Source organism: Simochromis diagramma, unplaced genomic scaffold, assembly GCF_900408965.1.
Source record: "Simochromis diagramma unplaced genomic scaffold, fSimDia1.1 OVJJ01000165.1, whole genome shotgun sequence".
NCBI classification, from domain to species: domain Eukaryota; kingdom Metazoa; phylum Chordata; class Actinopteri; order Cichliformes; family Cichlidae; genus Simochromis; species Simochromis diagramma.
The window spans coordinates 972785-994653 of NW_024387467.1; the positions used below are offsets into that span (position 1 = coordinate 972785).

Genomic DNA, 21869 nt, shown 5'->3' on the forward strand with positions numbered 1-21869 from the left:
ACTACTAAAAATATAAAAAGCATACAGTACTGTACTTGTTTGAGGCGTAATATGTTAACAACAAAAGTATAGATAACCCCCCCCTCCCAAAATGGTTTGTTCCAGCTCTCCCCCACTCTGACTCTAGCGCTCTTGCTGCCAGAGCGATGGTGGCTGACGTGCCTAGCTTAAAGCAGGACATGTTAGCTGCATTTAGCCTTCAGTTACTCTTTCTACAGTTAGGTAGGAGTCAGACCATGTTTCTTTTTAGCTGAAAAACATTACACCAGGTAACCTGCAGTGTTGAAAACGTGTTTCCCGATGATGTTTGCTGCCCTACAATCCGTCCTGCTCTGTAGTAAATTCAGCGACATTTGACCGTCCTGTTGCTCCCATTGAAATGTATACAGCCTATTTAAAATCTAAAACTTTAGATTGTCCGCAGCCTGCTGTTGTTACCACTGTCCTGTTTGAAATGGATGCTAACTGACTGAATGCCCATTAACCTTATAACTGTTGTGTGCGTGTGTGTTTGTGTACAGAGAGACAGCCAGGTTCATAATGGATATAAGGACGTTTTTTCAAAAAAAGGAGCCACATCAGGTAAAACTGTAAGATCAAATGATCCGTCAATCAAGAATAATGTTGGATCAGTGTATCAATGTTTATATCTTTTATTAGATGTTCATGTGGTTTGGTTATTTGCCTTTTGGTTGAAAGTACACTGAGAGAGGACTTTTTGTTAGTGATCTTAACAGAATTTTTTTTCATATTAATGTAATTTTTCATCTAATTGAATACAATCTATTTGTGTATGATTGTCAGTCCAAAGGGAGCGAGGAAAGAGGGAACGTGAGGAGAAAGTACAAGGTCAGGAAGAACCAGGTAAGAAAACAGACAGGGAGCAGTGACAGGCACAACAGAAACTGTTAAACTGACAAAGAGAAATACATACATGCAAATACATACATATATGTCCAACCAGAGCATGTTGGTTGATGTTTAAGTGATTGCCTTCTTGTCTTTGGTGTGTAGTGGTACATTTCTCATGACATGCCATCTCTTTCTCATGTATTCACGTCATCCTCTTAAACTAAAGATTTAAGTAAAATTCATATACAGAAAATGTGTGAAAAACAGTTTCTTTTTTGATATATATTGGTTATGCATTGATCAAAAAAATAGTTGATGTGTAATGTTATCACAGGTACCTGCAGCCCAAATGAGAACATCATTATACACATAATTTTAAATTTTTTGAGTCATTTAATCACATCTCCCTGTCCTCCACTCTCCCCACCTTCACCCAGTATGTTACCTGCTACACCAGAGACAATAAAACATTGGACTTATTGTATGCCAACACCAAGGAGGCATACAGCTCATCACCTCTCCCTCCCCACAGGGAACTGTGCTGGCACCGTTCCTCTTCACCCTCTACACTGCAGACTTCTCCATCAGCTCCCCACGCTGCCACCTACAGAAGTTCTCTGACGACTCTGCCATAGTCGGCTTCATCACAGGTGAGGACGACTCAGAGTACAGACAGTGGACTCTGGACTTTGTGGACTGGTGTCAGCAGAACCACCTGCTGATAAACGCCGGGAAAACCAAGGAGTTGGTGGTGGACTTCCGGAGACGCAGACCCACCACACTGACAGCGGTGAACATCCAGGGAGTGGACATTGAGATAGTGGACTGTTATAGGTACCTGGGTGTTCACCTGAATAATAAACTGGACTGGAGCCACAACACTGATGCTCTTTACAGGAAGGGTCAGAGCAGACTCTACCTGCTGAGGCGGCTACGGTCATTTGGAGTCCAGGGAGCGCTTTTAAAGACCTTCTATGACTCTGTGGTGGCATCTGTCATTTTTTACAGTGTTGTATGTTGGAGCAGCAGTTTATCAGCAGCTGAGAGGAAGAGGTTGGATAAACACATCAGGAAGGCCAGCTCTGTTCTGGGATGCACCCTGGACCCAGTGCAGGTGGTGGGAGACAGAAGGACTGTGGCCAAAATAACATCTCCGATGGACAGAGTCTCCCACCCCATGCATGTAAATGTTGCTGCAGAGCTGCTTCAGTGACAGACTGCTGCATCCTCGATGCATGAAGGAGCGTTTCTGCAGGTCCTTCCTCCCTGCAGCTGTCAGACTGCACAATCAGAACTGCTCCCAGCAAACATACATGTTTACGTCAGCGCTGTAACTGCAATAATTTAATCACTACAACCTGGGTTTGCCTCTTATCTGTAGTTAATTTTATTTAATTTAATAACTGTACAATACTCTGTTTATAGTAACCATTGTCCTTGATGTAAATATGTAAGAAAAATTGTGTATGTTTCTGTTCTGTGTCCTGTTTGTTTGTATATGTGTCTTTTTGGCTGCTGTTACAACCAAATTTCCCCTTGTGGGACAATTAAAGGATTATTCTATTCTATTCTATTCTATTCTATTCTATTCTATTCTTACTACCAGCAAGCACACATCTTCTAACCGTGTACAGCAGTATCCAATATGTCTATATCCATATAGACGACTGGATACAGCTATAACTGAGAGCTGCATTATTGTTCACAGGACACTTGCTGACTAAACTCCCCAAATCTGAGGTTCCTCTGTGATCTGGGTCGTGGCTGTTGGTGCACCATTAGAGACTACTACTGCCATAACCAGTAATGACCTTAAGCGTTTGGGGGACTGTTTAAAGAGGTAATATGCACCCCACCCCAATAAAAAAGGGAAAGGATTCAAGCTGGTAACAGCTTTAAGCATAACAAACAAATGACACCAACTGCCTCGACTAAAACAATGCTGTTTTTGGAATAGAATGAGGGGACGCCTCGTCATTTTCCTACTTTTGTGTTCTGATGGTTTGTCCGTGTTTTGAAATTTAAAGTAAGTGAAAGAGTCATTGCCTATAAACTTCAGCACCATGGACAGTTCACTGACTACCCGAAAGAAGAATGGGACATGTCAAAATGCTGAGAGAAAGAAATTAGGCAGGTTACACATGCTGAGTAAAATAAATATTTTACTAATAACTTAAAAAACTTAATATTATCATTACTGCACCCTCGTGTGTTTGAATATCAAGAATATCTAATAAATCTGGGCAAGAGGTGATAGATGCTCCTGACCTCAGATGCATTTCTGAGCTTTTGCTTTGAGTCACACGTCAGAGCTGAGGTTGGGATACAGTTCAGCTAAATTGCTGCTGTAGAAAAAACTAAGACCATACAGACCAGTGGTTTCCTTCACAGACACAGTACTGTACTTTGGTCAAATGCTCCTTAATATCCACATCACCAAATATTGTGCCCATCTTTAAGTGGTTTCGGAGAGCCTGCTTCATGTCCCCACTTCCATATTTAATCCCCAACAGTGTGTGAAATTACTGCATCAAACTGAGCATTCCCTAATGTCTGTACTGAGTTCACAAGAGGGAGGAGAATATCTCTCTTGAACTGTTCAGTGTATGTTACCACCAGGGGAAAGTCTGCATTTTTAGACTCATACTGAAATTGGTGATTTGGTTTTCAGATTTATGTGGCAGAAAGGGAAGTGTCATCTCCAAGTCTTGTATCTCGATCATCCCTTTGGGCTGATGAAAGATGGAGTTTTGGGGTTTTTTCTGGATGAAATTCAGAGTCATGCTATACCTCATTAATTCCCACTTCTGGGATCTGGGCAGACACATGTTGTACTGAATGACCACAGTTAGAAGGGATTTTCATGATCTTATCTCCTTTTTTAGGCCTCTTACTGCAGAAATGGTTTCATTGTCATCTAAAAGTGTCATGGTCGCAGCGTTTTGTGTTTCCTTTTGGTTTCATCTTGTGTTTTGTGCTAATTCTGATTTTGTATTAGTTCTTAGGGTTGAATCTGGTGTTTAGTGTTTTATCAGCCCTACCTGTGTCTTTCCTCTGTTCTGTTCATGTCCCCAAGTTTGTATTGTAAAACAGTCTGTGTGTTTCCTGTTTTACTCTGAAGGTTTGTGTCTCGTCTTGTGGTTCAGCTGTGCTCCCCTCCTGTGTGTCATCCCCTCATTACCTCGTGTGTATTTATAGTGTGTGTCTGCCTGTGTTGCTTGTCGCGTCGTCTGCGTTACTCTGTGTTAGTTGGTATTACTCCGTGTCTCTCTGTCCTCATCTCGTGTTCCAGGTTCATTCGTTTTTCCCAGGTTAGGTTCGTGTCTTTGTGCAGTCCTCGCCACCCTTGTTTCTGTTTATATTTCACCCTTTGTAAACAAACACTCACCTGCATCTAGCCGTTTCCTGCATCTTGGGTCCTCATTTAACTCCACCACACGTCTGCTGCCCCAGCCATGACAAAAAGTCTCTCATCTCATTGTTGATCATATAATTATTTACACTACCAGTCAAAAGTTTGGACACATCTTCTGATTTAATGGTTCTTCTTAATTTTTTACGACCTTCCACATTGTAGATACAAACTGAAGACATTTAATATATGAAAGAATAAGATATATGAAACAAGATATATGGAATTATGTAGCAAAGAGAAAATTGATGAATAACTAAATATGTCTTATATTATAGATCCCTGAAAGTAGCCAGCTTTTGCCTTTTGACAGTGCTGCAAACCCTTGGCTCAGTGAGAATCATGATGAAATACTTTTCACATCACAGGTGTGCTCGCTCAGTGGAGACAGATGAGACTGTGAATCAGGCCTTTATGGTCAAAGAGCTGTTAAGAAACCAGGACAAAGGAAAAGCAACCAGCAGAAGAGAATTTTTGGGCCAAGAAACAAAGGAATGACCATTAGACCAATGGAAATCCGTGCTTTGGTCTGTGAGTCCAAATTTGAGATCTCTGGTTCCACCTGCAGTGTCTTCGTGCGACGCAGAAAAGGGTCAACGCATGGTCTCTACATGCATGGTTCCCACCATGAAGCATGGAGGAAGAGATGTGATTTCAACCTTGAAGGCACACTGAACCAGCACGGCTACCACAGCATCCTGCAGCAACATGCCATCCCATCTGGTTTGTGTGTAGTTGGATCATCATTTAATTTTCAACACCAGGAGAGTGATGGAGTGCTGCGCCAGATGGGCTAGCTTCCACAGTCACCTGACCCAATGGTTTGGGATGAAACGGACTAGTGCAGGCAAAAGGGCCAACAAGTGCTCAGCATCTTTGGGAACTCCTTCAAGAGTGTTGGAGAAACATTTCAGGTGACGACCTCATCCCACATAGCTGACGGGTCTGGCCTGGATCTGGTGTCACGCCGGCACTGCTGGCTGACTTCTGGCATGGTAAGTGGTTTGTCATCCAGACATGGGCCAGGCCTGGCGTAGATGGCACTGCTTATGTGATGGCATGCTACATCTGGCCCGATTGTGGTTTGGTTTATGTGGCCCAGGCTCATAGAAAACAGGTCTAAACCGGATCCAACGTCAAGCTGGCACTTCTGACTGACTGGTGTCATGGCAGGGTGCATGTCAACCAGATGTGGGCCAGGTCTGGCAATGAGGCACTATTTATGTTCCTATTTTCCTATTTTAGTTAGAAGACCCAAATGACATGTTGCAATACTATACTGCTATGGTAGCCAACGTTTCAAATGCAGGTTTGACAGGTTTGTGGGTGTAATGATGATAATAATAATAATAATAATAATAATAATAATAATAATGCATTTTATTTGAGGGCGCCAAGAAACCCAAGGTCACCTTACAAAGAACAACATTAATAAAAGGAACAATAGTCATAAAATACATAAAATAAGTTAAAATTGTGAAACAGAGCTTGACAACAGATAAAATCAGCACTGAAGTGAATAAACCAGTTTAAACAGATGTGTTTTGAGCTGTGACTTAAATATGGAAACATACATTTTATCCAAACCCTAGTAAGGGTTTACTCGTCTTTGCCGGTGGGTGGCTGTAGCTCAGGAGGTAGAGCAGGTCACCAAATGATCGGAAGGTTAGTGGTTCGATTCCTGGCTCCTCCAGTCTGCATGTCAAGAGTATGAATGTAGTTAGGAAGCACTCAGCTTAGAGAAAGTGTGTGTATGTGGCATGTTGTATAGAGAACTTTGAGTAACCTAGGAGAGCAGAAAAGTGCTGCATAAGAAGCAGTCCATTCACTGTGTGAACAGGGTTCTGTCATGCTGTCGTTGCACTATTATGTTCCGGCACATTTTGTTATTACATGGCTTGATTAAGGTACATCTGGGGCCAGTGTTGAAACTGTTCTGGGCCAGCACAGGACCACCAGTGTGAATGCAACTGGCCCATGTGTGGGCCATCTCTGGCAAACCAGATCTGGGCCACCAAAGGGCCGTCATTCTTTCCGGTATGTGGGCCATGTGTAAGCACATTGCGTGATCTGGTATGTGGGATGAAGTTCATGGAGAGAATGCCAAAGGGTGGCTATTTTGAAGAATGTAAAATATAAAACATGTTTTGAGGAACTTCACACTTTTTTGTTTACCACAGAATTCTATATGTGTTCATTCATGGTTTTGATGCCTTTGATGCCTGCTGTGTAAACAGTCATGAAAATAAAGAAAAACCATTAAATGGGAAGGTGTGTCCAAACCTTTGACTGGCAGTGTATATATTTATATATAAGACTTAAATAAGCACCGCAAACAGACTCAAACGCTGCTCTGTAATTTTGGAACGTGCAATAATTAACTTTAGGCTGTGGGTGCTGCACAGCATGAGCAGTGTTGTTTTGTCTTTATCACATAACTGCCCTCTGCATTTTGAGACATCAGCCTCTCAGTCTAACCTCTTAACGACATCATCTCAGTGCTTTCTCCAGCATTTGCTGGTTCGTGGAAGGTACGTGTCATCATTTGCAGTGTCTGTCTTTAAAACATTAATATCCTGTAGCTGGAAGGGATCTAACATTACCATTTTATTAATAGAATATGCTCTAATGTGCTAACTTGGCTTACCAGAGTGCTGAAGTATTTCACTTGTAACATTGTCACGAGTTGCTAGTTCATCAAGCTGTAAAGCTTGGTCGTCATTATTTCTCTCATTTCCACTCTCCTTGTGATTAGCAGCCCACCTCAGTTGTTCAGCTGAGATGCTCAGAACTGCTCAGAAAAAGGTGATGGAGCAGAGAAAGAGGCCACTTTTGGGGCACATGTTCTTTTGTTGTCTAATATTTTAGTGATTAATTTATTTCAAACACTGTGTGTTTCTTTTTTCTGTCACAATTAAAGCTACTTACTGTGCTGACAGTGACAGCTTAACATCAGCTGGGCTCCTTTGAAGGGTAGGACCTATTTCATTTCAGATGAGTGAAACAAAGACAGCTGGTTGATATAGTGAAGGGTTTATGGTAGTTTATGGCTTGAAGCAGTATTTCTTGCAAATGATTTTCACTCCTTGTGGAAGAAAACTGATAACATTTGGTTTTTACTTGCTGGTTATAAACAGCCTCATTTCTAAACTCTTTAGTTCGCTGAATGCACGAAAATGCATTTCCCCACTCCTCTCTGCTCTTATCACAGCTCTCCTTTCTCTGCTTTCCCATCTCCAGCTTTTGCAAACTTAACCACAAATTTAGTAAAAAAAAAATGCACTGAGCTGAACTTCATGTTTTTAAATTAAAGTATTTCACATAGACTAGAGAATATCAACCTGCTAATTCTCAGGAGTGACTTTTTAGCATCCCTAAACTAACATTTTGGTACAACAGCACTGTGAGTCAACGTTCAATGCCAAGTTATTTACCGGGATTGGCTGAAGGACATGACATCACAAGTCTTTCCCGTCTCTCTTCCTCTCTCGCGCTCCTTCTTTACAGGCTGTGAGAGAACGAACGTGCGGTGCGCGCGAGAACGAGAACCCTGTGGCTGAAGCTGAGCGGGCACGTTTTGGATTTGCGATCAATGAGCGAAGCCTGGGATATGGATAGGTGTTAAGCCTATAACAGCTGTTAATTTATTTTTGTCGCCGTTATTATTATTATTATTATTATTATTCTTAGAAAACGCATCCAGGGAGGGAAACTACACTATGAAAACTGGTTAAAGAGAAAACACAACAGAAGCAGGAGGAACATAATGTGAACTGTGAGTGTGCTTGACGGAAAAGCGGAGCGGAGGATAACATCATCTACGCAAGGGTGACAGTGGGTAGAAAACTTGGAGAAAGAAAAACAACGTGGACGAGAGCAAAAAGAGAAAAGAAGGGAGAGAAAAGTCTCGTCTTGGCTGTTGTCGGTTCAGCGCCATGAATCATGAGTAACGACAGTAACGGAGTTGGAGGGCTTCAGCCTCTCTGGAACATCAATGGTGAGTGATTTTTGGGAATATTTTTCTGCTTTGCCAATAAGCTTTGAGTATGTTCACTTGCGTGTGATGTTAAATGACTTACAGGACAAAAACTATACAGGTCTTCCATATAAATGTCATCAGTTGTGCAGTCCATTGATTTGTAAAGAAATATTGTCACAGCGGTTTATGCCTTCCTGAAAAGGTGGGTGAAGTGAGTTTAAGGACGTCTTGGGCGTAATTTAAATGGATTTTATACAGATACGAAAAAGCCGACAGCAGCCTTGTTTAAACAGCCAGACCCGCTAAATTATTCTCAGTTTTATTTATACAGCGCCAAATGACAACAGGGCGCTTTATATGGTAAGGCATATAACAATAACACAGCCCTTTGGTAAATGTTAAGAAAATACGTATCAGAAATACAAGTCAGTGAATTAATGTACAATGAAAAGTACGTTTTTTTGATTTATGAATGAACAAAAATGAAAACATTTTAATAATTAATATAACATCGCAAAATTCCACGACTAACATACACACACTGTTAAGGATGGACACACTGTGCGACTGAACTGCAGTAAATAAATAAGAGCTGTATTTACGCTTTCATATTTTTCTATTATCAGTAATATGCCCACTCAACTAATAAAATATGCTTTGATCAGCAGGTAAGTGATTTAATATTCACATGAACATCCTTGGGGGGGAGGTTAGATTTAATGAAATGCTGTTATCAGGTTCATATCCATAAGCACTCTTTCCTGAGTGCTTATGCTGCTATATATTATATTATACGTACAGAACAGCATTTCAAATGCAAAAAGAGTTCCAATATAAATATAATAGGACAACTGACAGCTTTTAGTTCCTGATAAAAACATCAGGGGGTCGATGTAACAACCCCTCTCCTCACCATTTATTCCTGTTTATCCCATCAACTTCCCCCCATCAGTAAGTTATCTGATCTTCTCCTTCTTTTTGCTTCTCATATCTTCTCTCTTTCCCGATCTGTCCTATTTACACTGTACAGAGGGGGGAGTCTTTGTTCTGCTTATATGCATGTACATTGTATTTGACATGTAGATTAAACTAACTAGAATATGTCTGTGTGTGTGTACATGTAGCCATGCACAAAGGTGGCTGTGGCTCATATAACAGAAGCAGGTTATCTGTTAATTGCAGGGTTGGCTGTTTGCTTCCTGGCATCTCCAAGTGCCAGTTGCCCTTGAGCAAGATACCAAAGCCCAGGTTGCTGGTGACTGCAAACATTTTGTGTAAAATAAAGTGCTTTTATGACCTACTTAAGGTTCTATGTAAGCAGAGACAATGTGCGTAAACTGGAGAAAAATCTTTGTGTTTTTCAGCAGTGGTACAGAATGTTTATTGCTTTGATGTGTCTACTGCTTAAGCTATTAACAGAGAAAGCTTTTGTTTTTATGCGTTTGTAGTTATATGAATTAGTGTGAAAAGACCTTTGTTATTCTGATAGGTTATTATGCAGTGAGGGGAAACGTTACCAGTGTTACAGTTCACAACATCTTCAGATACACTGTAGAAAACACAAAGTCTTACTTCCTTATATAAAGCTGAGTACTGTTACATATTGACAAGCATGCGTGCAAAACAAAAACTGAACAAATAAATACAGTGTGGTCTTTTCACACCACTGTGTTTATTGTTTGCACCCTTCCTGATTTCCTATTTGTATATTTTGAAATATATTTATATATTTCAGACCAACAAACAAATGTAAATATTAGACAAAGATGACACAAGTAAACACAAAATGCAGTTTCTAAAAGGTGTTTATGATCAGGGGGAAAACAATCCAACCCACATGGCCCTGTGTGAAAAAGTGATTGCCCCCTAAACCTAATAAGTAGTTGGGCCACCCTTAGCAGCAACAGCCACAGTGATGTAACCGGCAATGAGTTCTTTACAACACGGTGGAGGGATAAGTCAGATTCAGGTCAGGACTAGGAAACTCCAACAGGTGGACCCCAAAACGTTGGTTCTGTTCCTGTGGACGTAGCGTTTTCAGTGGGAGAAACATTTCGTCGCTTCATCAGTCTCAGCTGACTGCAGGTTTCCCCAACCAAGTCACTGAGTAACAAAATGTTTCTCCCACTGAAACACTACTTTTTGTGATTTCCTCACCTGGATGATCGACCATGCATCAAGACATCCAGAGGTGGTGGTGTTGGTGTAGATCATTGTCCTGCTGCAGAACCCAAATGCACTTCAACTGATGGCTGAACATCCTCCTTCAGGATGTTTTGGGAGGCAGCAGAATTCATGTTTCCCTTTACCACAAAAACTCTTCCAGGTCCTGACGTGGCAAAACAGCCCCCGGCCATCACACTACAACCACCATCTTTTAATGTTGCTGAAATGCTGTTAGAGTTATGCCAGATGTAATGGGACTCAAACCTTCCAGAAAGTTCAGCTTTTGTCTCACCAGTCTATAGAATATTTCCCCAAAAGTCTTGGGGATCATCGAGATGGGTTTTTGTGCAAATGTGAGACCTTTGTGTCCTTTTTGGTCAGCAATGGTTTTCTCTCTAAGCTGTTCCATAGTAGCCATTTTACCCCGTCTCTCTCTTATTGTTGAATCGTGAATTCTGACCTTTACTGAGATGTGAAGCCTGCGGTTCTTTAATGTTGTTCTTGGGTTCTTTTGTGACCTCCATAAGTCATCGATGTGCTCGTAGAGTTATTTTTGGTTGGCTGGTCGCTCCTGGGAAGGTTCACCACTGTTCCATGTTTTCGCCATTTGTGGATAATGGCTCTCACTGTGGTTCAGTAAGAGAGCCAGTGGGGCTCTCACTGCTTCATTTTGTCAGACTGGTTCTATTTAAGGGATTTCTTGATTCAACAGGTCTGCCAGTAGTCGGGCCTGAGTGTGTTTAGTGAAACTGAACTCAGCTTTCCAAAAAATGTGGCAAATCAAAGTAAAATCATGATTTAACAATAGGGGCAATTACTTTTCCACACAGGACCAGGTTGGTTTGGGTAATTTTTCTCCTTTGATTAATGAAGTCATCACTTAAAAATGCATTTTGTATTTACTTAGATGATCTTTGTCTAATATTAAAATGTGTTTGATGATCTGAAACATGTAGATTTGATAAATATGGAAAACACTAGGAAATCAGGAAGGGGCAACACTTTTCACACATATTATGTAACATGTATTATGTAAATACATGTTACATAATAAAATATGTTGAAATTAAAAAAACAAAAAAACAACTTATGTGAGACAATAAGTGTAATGTGTGCTTTTGGGAAATTACCTGAAATATGAGCATGCTTTGTGGCAATGCCCTGCCTGACGTTGGGGGTTCTTAGCCACACACAGCAGTGACAGAAGAAGTCTGATTACTAACTGCCTTAGTAATCAAGCTAAAATGACATTTCTTTAGCAAATAAAGCTGAGGCATTGAGGCAACTGTGAGAAGCTAAAGAAATAGAAAGAACTCAGATTTAGTATCCTGTATAATCAGGTAAAAGAAAACACAATTTGTGATAAATGAAAGCAGTAAAATGTACTTCTGAAGAACTAAACGTTAGTGTGAAAACACCCTTTATAGTTTAATGTAATAAATGATCTGAAAATACAGGCCTTTGAAACAGAACCATAACAGCAACCCCACATTTCCATGAGATCAGTGCCCATCAGTGATGGGGGGCATTTAAAAGTTGATGTGTACTGTTAGCCGACGCATATGGATCAGTAATTAAGGTGTGACTCTCATCCTTGACTGGAGCAGCTGATGGGTGTCATCAGGACGCTACAGCACAGAGCGAACACCATCCCCACAGACACAGCAGCCAGAAAATCCCATCGAACAGGCCCTGAGTAAATGTGGTTATCTAAGCTGAATGTTTGTCAAAGCTGGGAAGAAAGGTCCAGGTGATCCAGGAGAGAAGAAGGACAACTGCTGCAGTCAGCTGAGACTGAAGAAGTCACCTGGATGATGAAACCTTTCTCCCGCTGAAGACGCCACGTCCAGATGAACAGAATCGAGTTTATGGGAAGAAATATACCAGTAATCTAAGATCTGTAATTCCACATGAGAAGCTAGATAAGCTTATGCTGTACACGATCTTAATAAATGTGTCCGAGGCACTTTTCTCCTCCTGTAGTGAATCAGCATCAAAGCTTTCTTTACATATTACACAATTTTGATATTTAATTACCCCGAGCAGTGATTTTTACTTTAACTCGATCCCTTGTTTTGTTGTTCTTTTCATTTGTGTATTTATTTCAATATATTGTTGTTTTTTTTATGGAGATCATATTGTCTAAAATGTCTTAGTATGTACTTCCAAATTTATTCTTGGGTATAAAAGATTGATCTCACCTCCTAAAACTGGTCGGTGAGCAGTGATACTTATCCTTTGACTAAACAATACAAACTAACTGAGAAAAGATGCTTCTAGGCCTACTAGATCATTGCTAATGTTTATGTGAGAAGCTCTCTAAAAATTGGAATGTGGGAAGATTTATCATTCATAAAAGCTGAAATCACTCTACTTCTATTAAATTAGTTTACCAGCGTTATCTACCAGAGCTGGAAGTGAGTGTGGGGAAATGAACCTACTGTAGGGGATATGGCACTGAATAGAATTATAAAGCACCACATGAATAACAATAAATGTAATTATATGTAAAGGATATATTATTATTTTTATGATGAAATGCAGCAATATGCAGAATTATACCACTTAAGCAGTCTAAACAGCTTACAGCAACTCATAGTCAGTTTAATGAATATAATAAAAATACTTTAGGAGGGAATTCAACACAAACAGAAGTAAGAAGAGGCCACATTGATTGACAGAAATGAAAATTATCAGCCTAGAGAGGACTGAATTCAACGACACCCCAAATAATGAAGTGAAGAATGATGAGGCAAGCTCATTCATTTTGAATTTCCTCGCAGCAATTCAAAATGCTACATTTAGACATTCATACCAACTACTCAGTAGTTTGCAACGTACTTGTATGCATGCCCAGTCGGGGCATTCTCCTAATGAGACAATCAGTTGTGTGCTGGGGGTCTCCCGGATCTGGACCAGGGCATCATTGAGCTCCTGGATCATCTGAGTTGTAAGCTGGGGGGGTCAGATGGACTGAAACATGTCCCAAAGCTGTTCTATTGGATTTAGGTGAGGCTAGTGTGGGGGGCCGGTCAGTGGTATCAATTCCTTCATCCTCCAGGTATTATTATGCATCTTGGACATACTGTGAGACCCCATGCTGGTGCAGCTTGTCCTGGGTTCCCCTAGTCAGGGTGCCGTTGCCTAGCCTATAGTTTTGTACGTCCCTCCATGGATGTGCCTCCCCGGACCATCACTGACCAAACCAGTCATGCTGAATATGTTAGATGGTTAATGATTTTCCATTGCTGTCTAGCTCTCCTACAATCTCCTCGATGCTCTTGAGACGTTACTGGGAGACACAGCAACCTTGGGCCAGTGGCATGTGTTGATGTGCCATCCTGGAGGAGATGGCACATCAACACTCATCCAACTGACTTCTTCAGTCTCAGCTGACTGCAGGTTTCCTCAACTTTACAAACAGTACATTTGCACAATGACAAACAGCCCACTGAATGAACAATGGACTTTCTCCCACTGAAAATGCTACATCCAGATGAACAGAATCAATATTTTTGGAATTTACATACCTGGATGACTGAGCATGCATCAAGACACAGTCAAAAAAGATGTATTTTTGTGAATGTATAAATATTTTAGCAAATTTTAGCAAATTACATGTAGAAAATACTTGCAGAATTTCTACTCTCTCAGTCATGAGACCTGCTTTTGTCTTTTATTTTGCCCCGTACATCTTGTCTCACCTTGTCCACCCACCAGATGTCCTCAGTTTTCCATTGTTTTCCATTCACCTGTCTGCACACACCCTCCTTACCTGCTCATTTTGAGTCCCATTGATGTTGAGATAGACATCAAAATTAAACGGCCCAGGTACAAACTTTATCCCGGCATTATACAACAATCATACCTGTGTTTCCTTTGTTTGGTCCCTAGATTTCAAATTCCTTTCCTGCTTGTGTAGCAAGCAACCTAAATGCTTATAGTTGCATTTAAAAACAGAATGTAGCAATCTGCACGGCTGGGTCCTCTGCATTCAGTTCCTTCTCTTTGCTTTCCTGTTACTGTCTCTTGAGTTTTGCTTAAATTTCTGTAATCCAAGAGGAGAAAATGTACATACACATCAAAAATCAGTCATCCTCTCACAGATTTAGAGTGGTTCTGAGTGGTGTCCAAGTGTAGCAGGATCTTGCCTCCATTTAGAGCATGTGATTAAATCAATTAAGACTGAAAATGTAAGAGAACAGTAGAACATTTCTCTCTCTTTTTCTTCCTCTTTCCTCTTGACAACATTTTAAGGGTTTCTAGAAAGTTGACACATTTGTAAACCTGAAAGCCTTTTGCTCTTGCTGACCACAAAGCATCAGTACTGTAAAGAGGAACAAAATTAGTGTGATATCCTGTGATCACATTGGCAGTAGACTGAGTTAAACTACACTACTGGTGGAGTAATAGCCATCTGATGAGTCCATAAACATTGTCTTCAGTGTCTGGGATCAGCTTGGCTGGTGCAGTTTAGACCTAAGAAGGAAGATGTACTTTGTTTTCACCTGAAGTCTACCCTGTTCTCAGTAGTTATTCTTAAATCAGTCACTTGAGGAGGATTTCCAACGAGCTTCTTTTCAGGAAAATGTTCACAAAATTCAAAAGTACATATTACTTGTGACTTTTCTTAAAAGTAATGCAGTTCATTATGTACTACTTGCCAAAGAAAGGAATTTATTACTCTATTTATTAAATTACTTTTTCATCCACCCATCCATTCGCTTCCGCTTATCCTTTTCAGGGTCGCGGGGGGCGCTGGAGCCTATCCCAGCTGTCATAGGGCGAAAGGCAGGGTACACCCCGGACAGGTCGCCAGTCTGTCGCAGGGCTAATTACTTTTTCATTGTTTCATAATATGACAAAATTACCAATTAACAGTATAAACGTTGGTTTACAGTCGCGCACACTGAAACAAATCCCTACACAAGGACAATATTTCTTTTAGGTTTTACATATGAACACAAACTCAGCAACACAAACCAAAACTGAAAACCAGCCCAAATAGACTAATAGACCAACACCACGGTGATTCTTACAACACTGCAAGCTTGACTGCTCATTGCTGCCTTTAATACCTGTTGAGTATGGCTGCTGGGCTTGGGTTGGCATGCACTCAGCTTTCATATATCACTCTGGGTTCTTGGCTAGCTTTGTGGTAGCAAAGCTATCTGTGCAGAAGCTGTATAAGTAGCACGCTGAAGTTTCTGCTGAAACACAGTTTGCACCTTACCATCATGCTCTTGTCCTTTTGTGATATAATAAAAGTAATTTCCATATCTCCACTTCTCAAAAGCTGTAGACCACTCTGCTATTTTCCTCCTCCTGCTAGTGCGCCAAAAAGCCATTGCCTGTCAAAAAGTCATTTACAATGTTTCTCAGTGTAAAAACAAAAGTCACACATATATATATATATATATATATATATATATATATATATATATATATATATATATAGCATTTATGGAGGGTAAGTCCAGCATCCTGAGATTGTACGCCAAGCGAAAGGAAGGAGGTCGAGGACCAGTGAGTGTCAGATCCACTGTCCAGGATAAGACAACAAGCATTCATGAGCCAGATGGACAACTGATCATCATGTGCTTAGTCAATACATCTGGCAGCAGAAACCCGAGAAAGAAGAGGAACAAAGAGAGGAACTATTGGGAGGAACAGGCTCCTGCACAGGACCACCATCAGATAGAAGATGGCTGACATCAAGAATCCTACCAGTGACTGGACAAACCTGGAGACAGACCTGAGCTAAGATCCTGGGGGACTTCCAGATACAAAGAGACAAACTGGTGATGGCCAACAAACCGGACATAGTAGTGATGGACAAGCAGAAGAAGACGGCCGTAGTGATAGATGTGGCTATACCACCATCAAGGAAATGAACACAAGAAGCCAGAGAAATACCGAGGGCTGAGAGAGGAGAGAAGGTCTGTTTGACAGATTATAGGCCAAGAAGTAATTTACAATTCCATCCATCCTCTTCCGCTTATCCTTCTCAGGGTCGCGGGGGGGCATGAGCCTATCCCAGCTGTCGTAGGGCGAGAGGCAGCGTACACCCTGGACAGGCCGCCAGTTGGTCACAGGGCCAACACATAGACACAGACACGCATTCGCACTCACATTCACACCTGTGGGCAATTTAGAGTTTCCACACTAACCCTACTGTCACTGCATGATATTACTGATATTACTTCAAGTATTTATGATAAATAAGTACTGGAACTATTTATTTATTTATTTATTTATTTTTTGTCAGATTGTGAACAGCAGCTACACCACTTCTGTTTTGTAATGGCCTACTTTTTACAGCCTTTTGATTATACAATGTTGCATCAGGCTGTGCATTTGTGTCTGAATGAGTGTTTTTTTAACTGCAGATATTATTACTGGTACATTCCCAGTAAGCTGCTATCAAAATGAGTGATAGTGGAATTAGAGGACAGGGTTTTGGCATCAAGCCGATGAGGATGTGTGCAAGGGGCCCAGAACAGTGCTTCAGATTTACTAATATGTAATAGCTGCTTAATCTTGCCTTCTTTTTCTGTTTAAATTTAAAACTATTTGTTAATATGTAATATGTGTTGATGTTGTGTAATGTACAGTACTTTACACATAGTATGGCAGCTCATTGAAACAGTAATGATATGGCAGGAAGTGATGATGCCATGAATCTTTTTTACTGTTTTTTGTTTACTAAGCCTCTTTGTTACCTGACATGTCTTCTACAAAGACAAACACATTCTAATACGATTAAATGTTTTCCAGATTAGAGATGTCTGAACATCAGTTGGTGTAAAATAATGTGTAGTACATAATTATGTAGGAGAGGCAATTAATGCACTGATAGAGACAGAACAAAGAGCCTTTTTCTCAGTAACCAGAACTGGATCAGACCGTATCTACATCCTGGATGGGATGCAGATAACACCAGTTTCAGTGTATCTGTGTAAAAGCCCTTTGTATTTGACAAAATCAAACAACACTCATTCCATTATGTTCCATTACAACTTGGGACTGAGAGTACTGATGTTGATCACAAAATAAAGATTTTAAAAGCATTAATTTTATTCTGGTATGATTGCTGTGGCAAATTATGGTTTAAATGGAAGAACAATACTTACAGGAAGGTTTCTCTTCATTCTTCTAGTCATCACAACCAGCTAAACCTTTGTAATGCTAATAAATTCATCTAGTGTCAGATATTGTAACCACGACATGAGTATTGGTCAATGTGGTTTTTAAAAAAGTAAAAACAGCATCAGATGTGACTAAATGTAATTAAGAAAAAAAGAAGGAGAAATAAACGACAATGCTCTGAGCATCATGTTTGATCTGCTGATTTTCCAATAAACACAGTCATGTTTTGGCTTATGAAATGTTATCATAGCTGTTTAGAAATGCTGCATTAGATAACATGCAGTGGTCATTTATTTACAATGGTGACATCTACTCGTGAGCTCCTGCAGCTTTCCAGCTGCCTTGTCTCCAGTTAGCTCCCCTCTCCAGTCCTATTAAAATAGGGAGGGTGTGATTAGTAAATTGCTCCCAGCTGCCCTGCCAGCCTCCCTGGCACCGCTCCCTGAACCCACTGCACTACCTCTCCTCTGGGGGGTCGCTGACCACACGCCACCACTAACCTCCATTCCCCAGCCAAGTCTGCCCACGGGAACGGGAAAGGAAATGAGCCACGATCATCTGTGGACTGGTTCTCAGATACCGCTTTTCTACACTGCTAGTGCTATACAACATGCCTCATTCACCAGTTCATACAAGCACTTTTTTATGTATTTATTCCCAATAAATGTTAAACATATACATGAAAACTATTTTTTGTGTCTATGATGTCATACTGGATTGGATTGCTGAAATCGAAACATTTGTTTAATAATTAAAAATGTTACTTGTAAATATGCTGCACAAGCCTGAAAGCAAATGCAAAATGACTCTGTGAGGAGAAAACTCTTAGGAGGCAAGAAACACAGACTCAAAGATTTTGCATGTACATGGGCGATGCCCCGACACCATCTGTTCTGTGTGCACTAGATGTGTCACAGAGGAAATCGCGCGGGGCGTCAGTACCTCCTTTATTTTATATTCAAAACAGCTTTCACAGCAATAGGTGTGGCATGTACAGAACTCAATAACAACTCCTTAAAAGGAGTTAGCTTATCTGTTGAAACAGTAAAAAGGCGTTTAACGGTCATAGCACATATTCTCTGCACGCAATGTCTCATTTTCCTATTCTGCAGTTGTACAACTCATAAGCTCTTCTTCCTTTAAATGAAGCTACAAATAAACATGACACAAAACTCAAAATCTCCCAACAGACTCAGTGCAGCAATTCAGCATGACCAAGCTCCATATACTCAAGTCATGGCTTTGGCAAACAAACAGTCTTGTTAGATACTGGTCTTGCTGTTTACCTGGAGCAGATTTCTCCTATATTGGCTTCCCTTCATTGGCTCGCTGTTAAATCCAGAGCCTAGCCTTCCCATGATGTTAATATAAATCTAATCTATCGCAATTGTTATGGATCTCACAGCCCTTGTGGATACCAATTGGGGCAACATCTATGAAAGCCAACTGGTGATGAGTCTGTGGTCCTACTGTTTGTCCCTGCTCCAAGTTGACTGGGTTCCACTCCCCTGCATTGATCTCCTGCCTCACCCTGAGAAGCATCAACATTTTGCATTTCAGGGTGCAATGATAATAAATGAGTCCCCTGAGGCCCAAAATAGACAAAGTCCAAAGTGACAAAGTGATGATCCCAACTTCCACATACCACAAGACTCTTCATTAAAACAGTGGGCAGTTCTTTCCATAGTATCTGTGCATGGTGGATTTAAGGACTGAGCACTTTTGCTGTAGTTTCTTGTTAATGCCAGAAATGTTAGTTTGATAAACTAACATTAATGTACAGCAGCAGTTTAATTAATGTACAACCAGTTTTCAAGATATTACGATGACACTAGCCACTCCTGACAGACAGCTGCCCCCAGCTCTCTCCCTCAATTTTGGTTAATTGAAACTATAAACAAGTCGAGTCAAGTCGAGTGGCTTTTATTGTCATTTTAACCTTGTACAGTGATGCAGTACAGAGTGAAATGAGACAGCGTTGCTGCGAGACCCTGGTGCTACATATGACATATAACGGACAAACACAGGACTACGTAAAGTGCAATGTGCAAAATACTGAGTATTGTGATTGTGATAAGTGCTTGGTAGTGACGTGTATGAAGGTGTGTGTGTGTGTCAGTCCAGTCACTGAGTGTTCAGGAACCTGACAGCTTGGGGGAAGAAACTGTTCCACAGTCTGGTCGTGAGGCCCGGATGCTCTGGTACTTTTTCCAGAAGGCAGCAGGGTGAAGAGTGTGTATGAGGGGTGTGTGGGGTCTTTAACAATGCTGGTGGCTTTGTGGATGGAGCCGATGCTGTAAGTGTCCGTGATGGAGGGGAGAGGAGCCTCAACGGTCTTCTTAGCTTTTCTCACTATCCTTTGTAGGGTATTGCGATCTGATAGGGTGCAGTTACCATACCAGACAGTGATGCAGCTGCTGAAGACGCTCTTGATAGTCTCTCTGTAGAAGGTCGTAAGAATAGATGATGGCAGCTGGGCTTTCCTCAGCTTCAGCAGGAAGTAGAGATGCTGCTGAGCCTTCTCGGTTATGGAGCTGATGTTCAGGGACCAGGAGAGGTAGATACCAAGGAATTTGGTGCTCCACAGAGGATCCATTGATGTTAAGTGGGCAATGATCTCTCTGTGCTCTCCTGAAGTCAACAATCATCTCTTTTGTTTTGTCCACGTTCAGAGAGAGGTTGTTGTCCATTAGCTGTTGCACCTCCTCTCCGTATGCTGACTCATCACTCTTGCTGATGAGACAAACCACAGTTGTGTCATCGGCGAACTTGATGATGTGGATCAAATTGTGCATTGCTGCACAGTTGTGAGTCAGCAGAGTGAACAGCAGTGGGCTGAGCACACAGCCCTGAGGGGCTCCAGTGCTCAGTGTGGTGGTGTTGGAGATGCTGTTGCCGATCCGGACTGTCTGATGTCTCTCCGTCAGAAAGTCCAGGATCCAGCTGCAGAGGGAGGTGTTCAGGCCCAGCGGGCTGAGTTTTCCAATCAGGTGCTGAGGAATGATTGTGTTGAATGCTGAACTGAAGTCTGAAAAACTGAAGGGCGAGATGTAAGGTGGTGGCGATGGCGTCGTCTGTTGACTGGTTGGGGTGATAGGCGAACTGCAGTGGGTCCAGTGTGGGTGGCAGCAGGGTCTTAATGTGCCTCATGATGAGCCTCTTGAAGCTTCATCATGATGGGTGTGAGTGCAACGGGACGGTAGTCATTGAGGCAGGACACTGGGGACTTCTTTGGCACAGAAACAATGGTGGTGGCCTTGAGGCACATTGGGACGACAGCAGTGCTCAGGGAGAGGTTGAAGATGTCAGTGAGAACATCTGTCAGCTGGTCTGCAGATTCTCTGAACACTCTCCCAAAGATGCTATCTGGACCAGCAGCTTTCTGTGGGTTAACTCTGCGAAGAGTTTTCCTCACATCAGCAGAGGTCAGACGCAGAACCTGGTCGTTGTAAGGGGGGGTGGACTTCATCATGTATTCTTGAATATGCACAATTTTTACTTAGATAGATAGGACTGGTTTCATCTTCAAGATACACTACCAGTCAAAGGTTTTATAACTTTGGGTCTGGCAGACCCAAAGCTACAACTGAATCAGAGGACAAGTTTCTGAGAGTTATCAGCTTGTGTGATAGTCACCGACCCTGGATCCACCCTTGTACAGAGTAAGAGGCACCCTGAACCAAAGTGGCTACTTCTCTCAGTCCAGCTACTGATCATAGCCATATTCACTTCGTCTTACAATCATGAGCTCTTCACAATTAAACAGGATACTTGTAAAAATAAACCATATATATCATGCAAATGGTCTTTTAAACTTACTAAATACATACATACAACAAATTTTAATAAATAAAAATGTTTAATATTTTTAAATAAAAAAATATTACATTTATAATTCATGTAAATTTCCTACACCTGTCATAGACGTCCACATGACATCCACAAAATTACCCAGTTCAATGTTCAAATGTTGCACATCACATGGATGTCCAAGTTTGGTCAATGTTGGACATTCAAATTGTGGACCTAGTGTGGACATAGATGTCCAGAATTGGTCATGGACCAAAGGAGCCAATATAGACATAATCTGAGCATCTGTCCAACATCCAGTGTTTAGTGGGTTATATTTATGTTTAGTTTAGTAGGTTATGTAGTGGCCTATTTTTAAAAAACAGGAAATAATTATACACGTACCTCAAAATCTGACATAATGACATCACTCAAGTAAATGTACTTTAGTTCTGTACTTGAGTTTTACTACATCAGTAGAATGCTTTCAGTCAAGTGATGGAGAGTTGAATGTGATTGCAG

General features: G+C 41.2%; 1 protein-coding gene across 1 annotated transcript in view; it reads left to right on the plus strand.

Annotated features, from left to right (window-relative positions):
- Positions 1–7747: 7747 nt before the first annotated feature.
- The window catches only part of chrm4a (cholinergic receptor, muscarinic 4a), a 56962-nt gene continuing 42840 nt past the window's right edge, over positions 7748–21869 (plus strand). Inside the window, exon 1 of the mRNA XM_040014805.1 lies at positions 7748–8261. Within this exon, the coding sequence (XP_039870739.1) occupies positions 8207–8261 (55 nt within the window). The 5' untranslated portion in view covers positions 7748–8206. The remainder of the gene's footprint in view (positions 8262–21869) is intronic.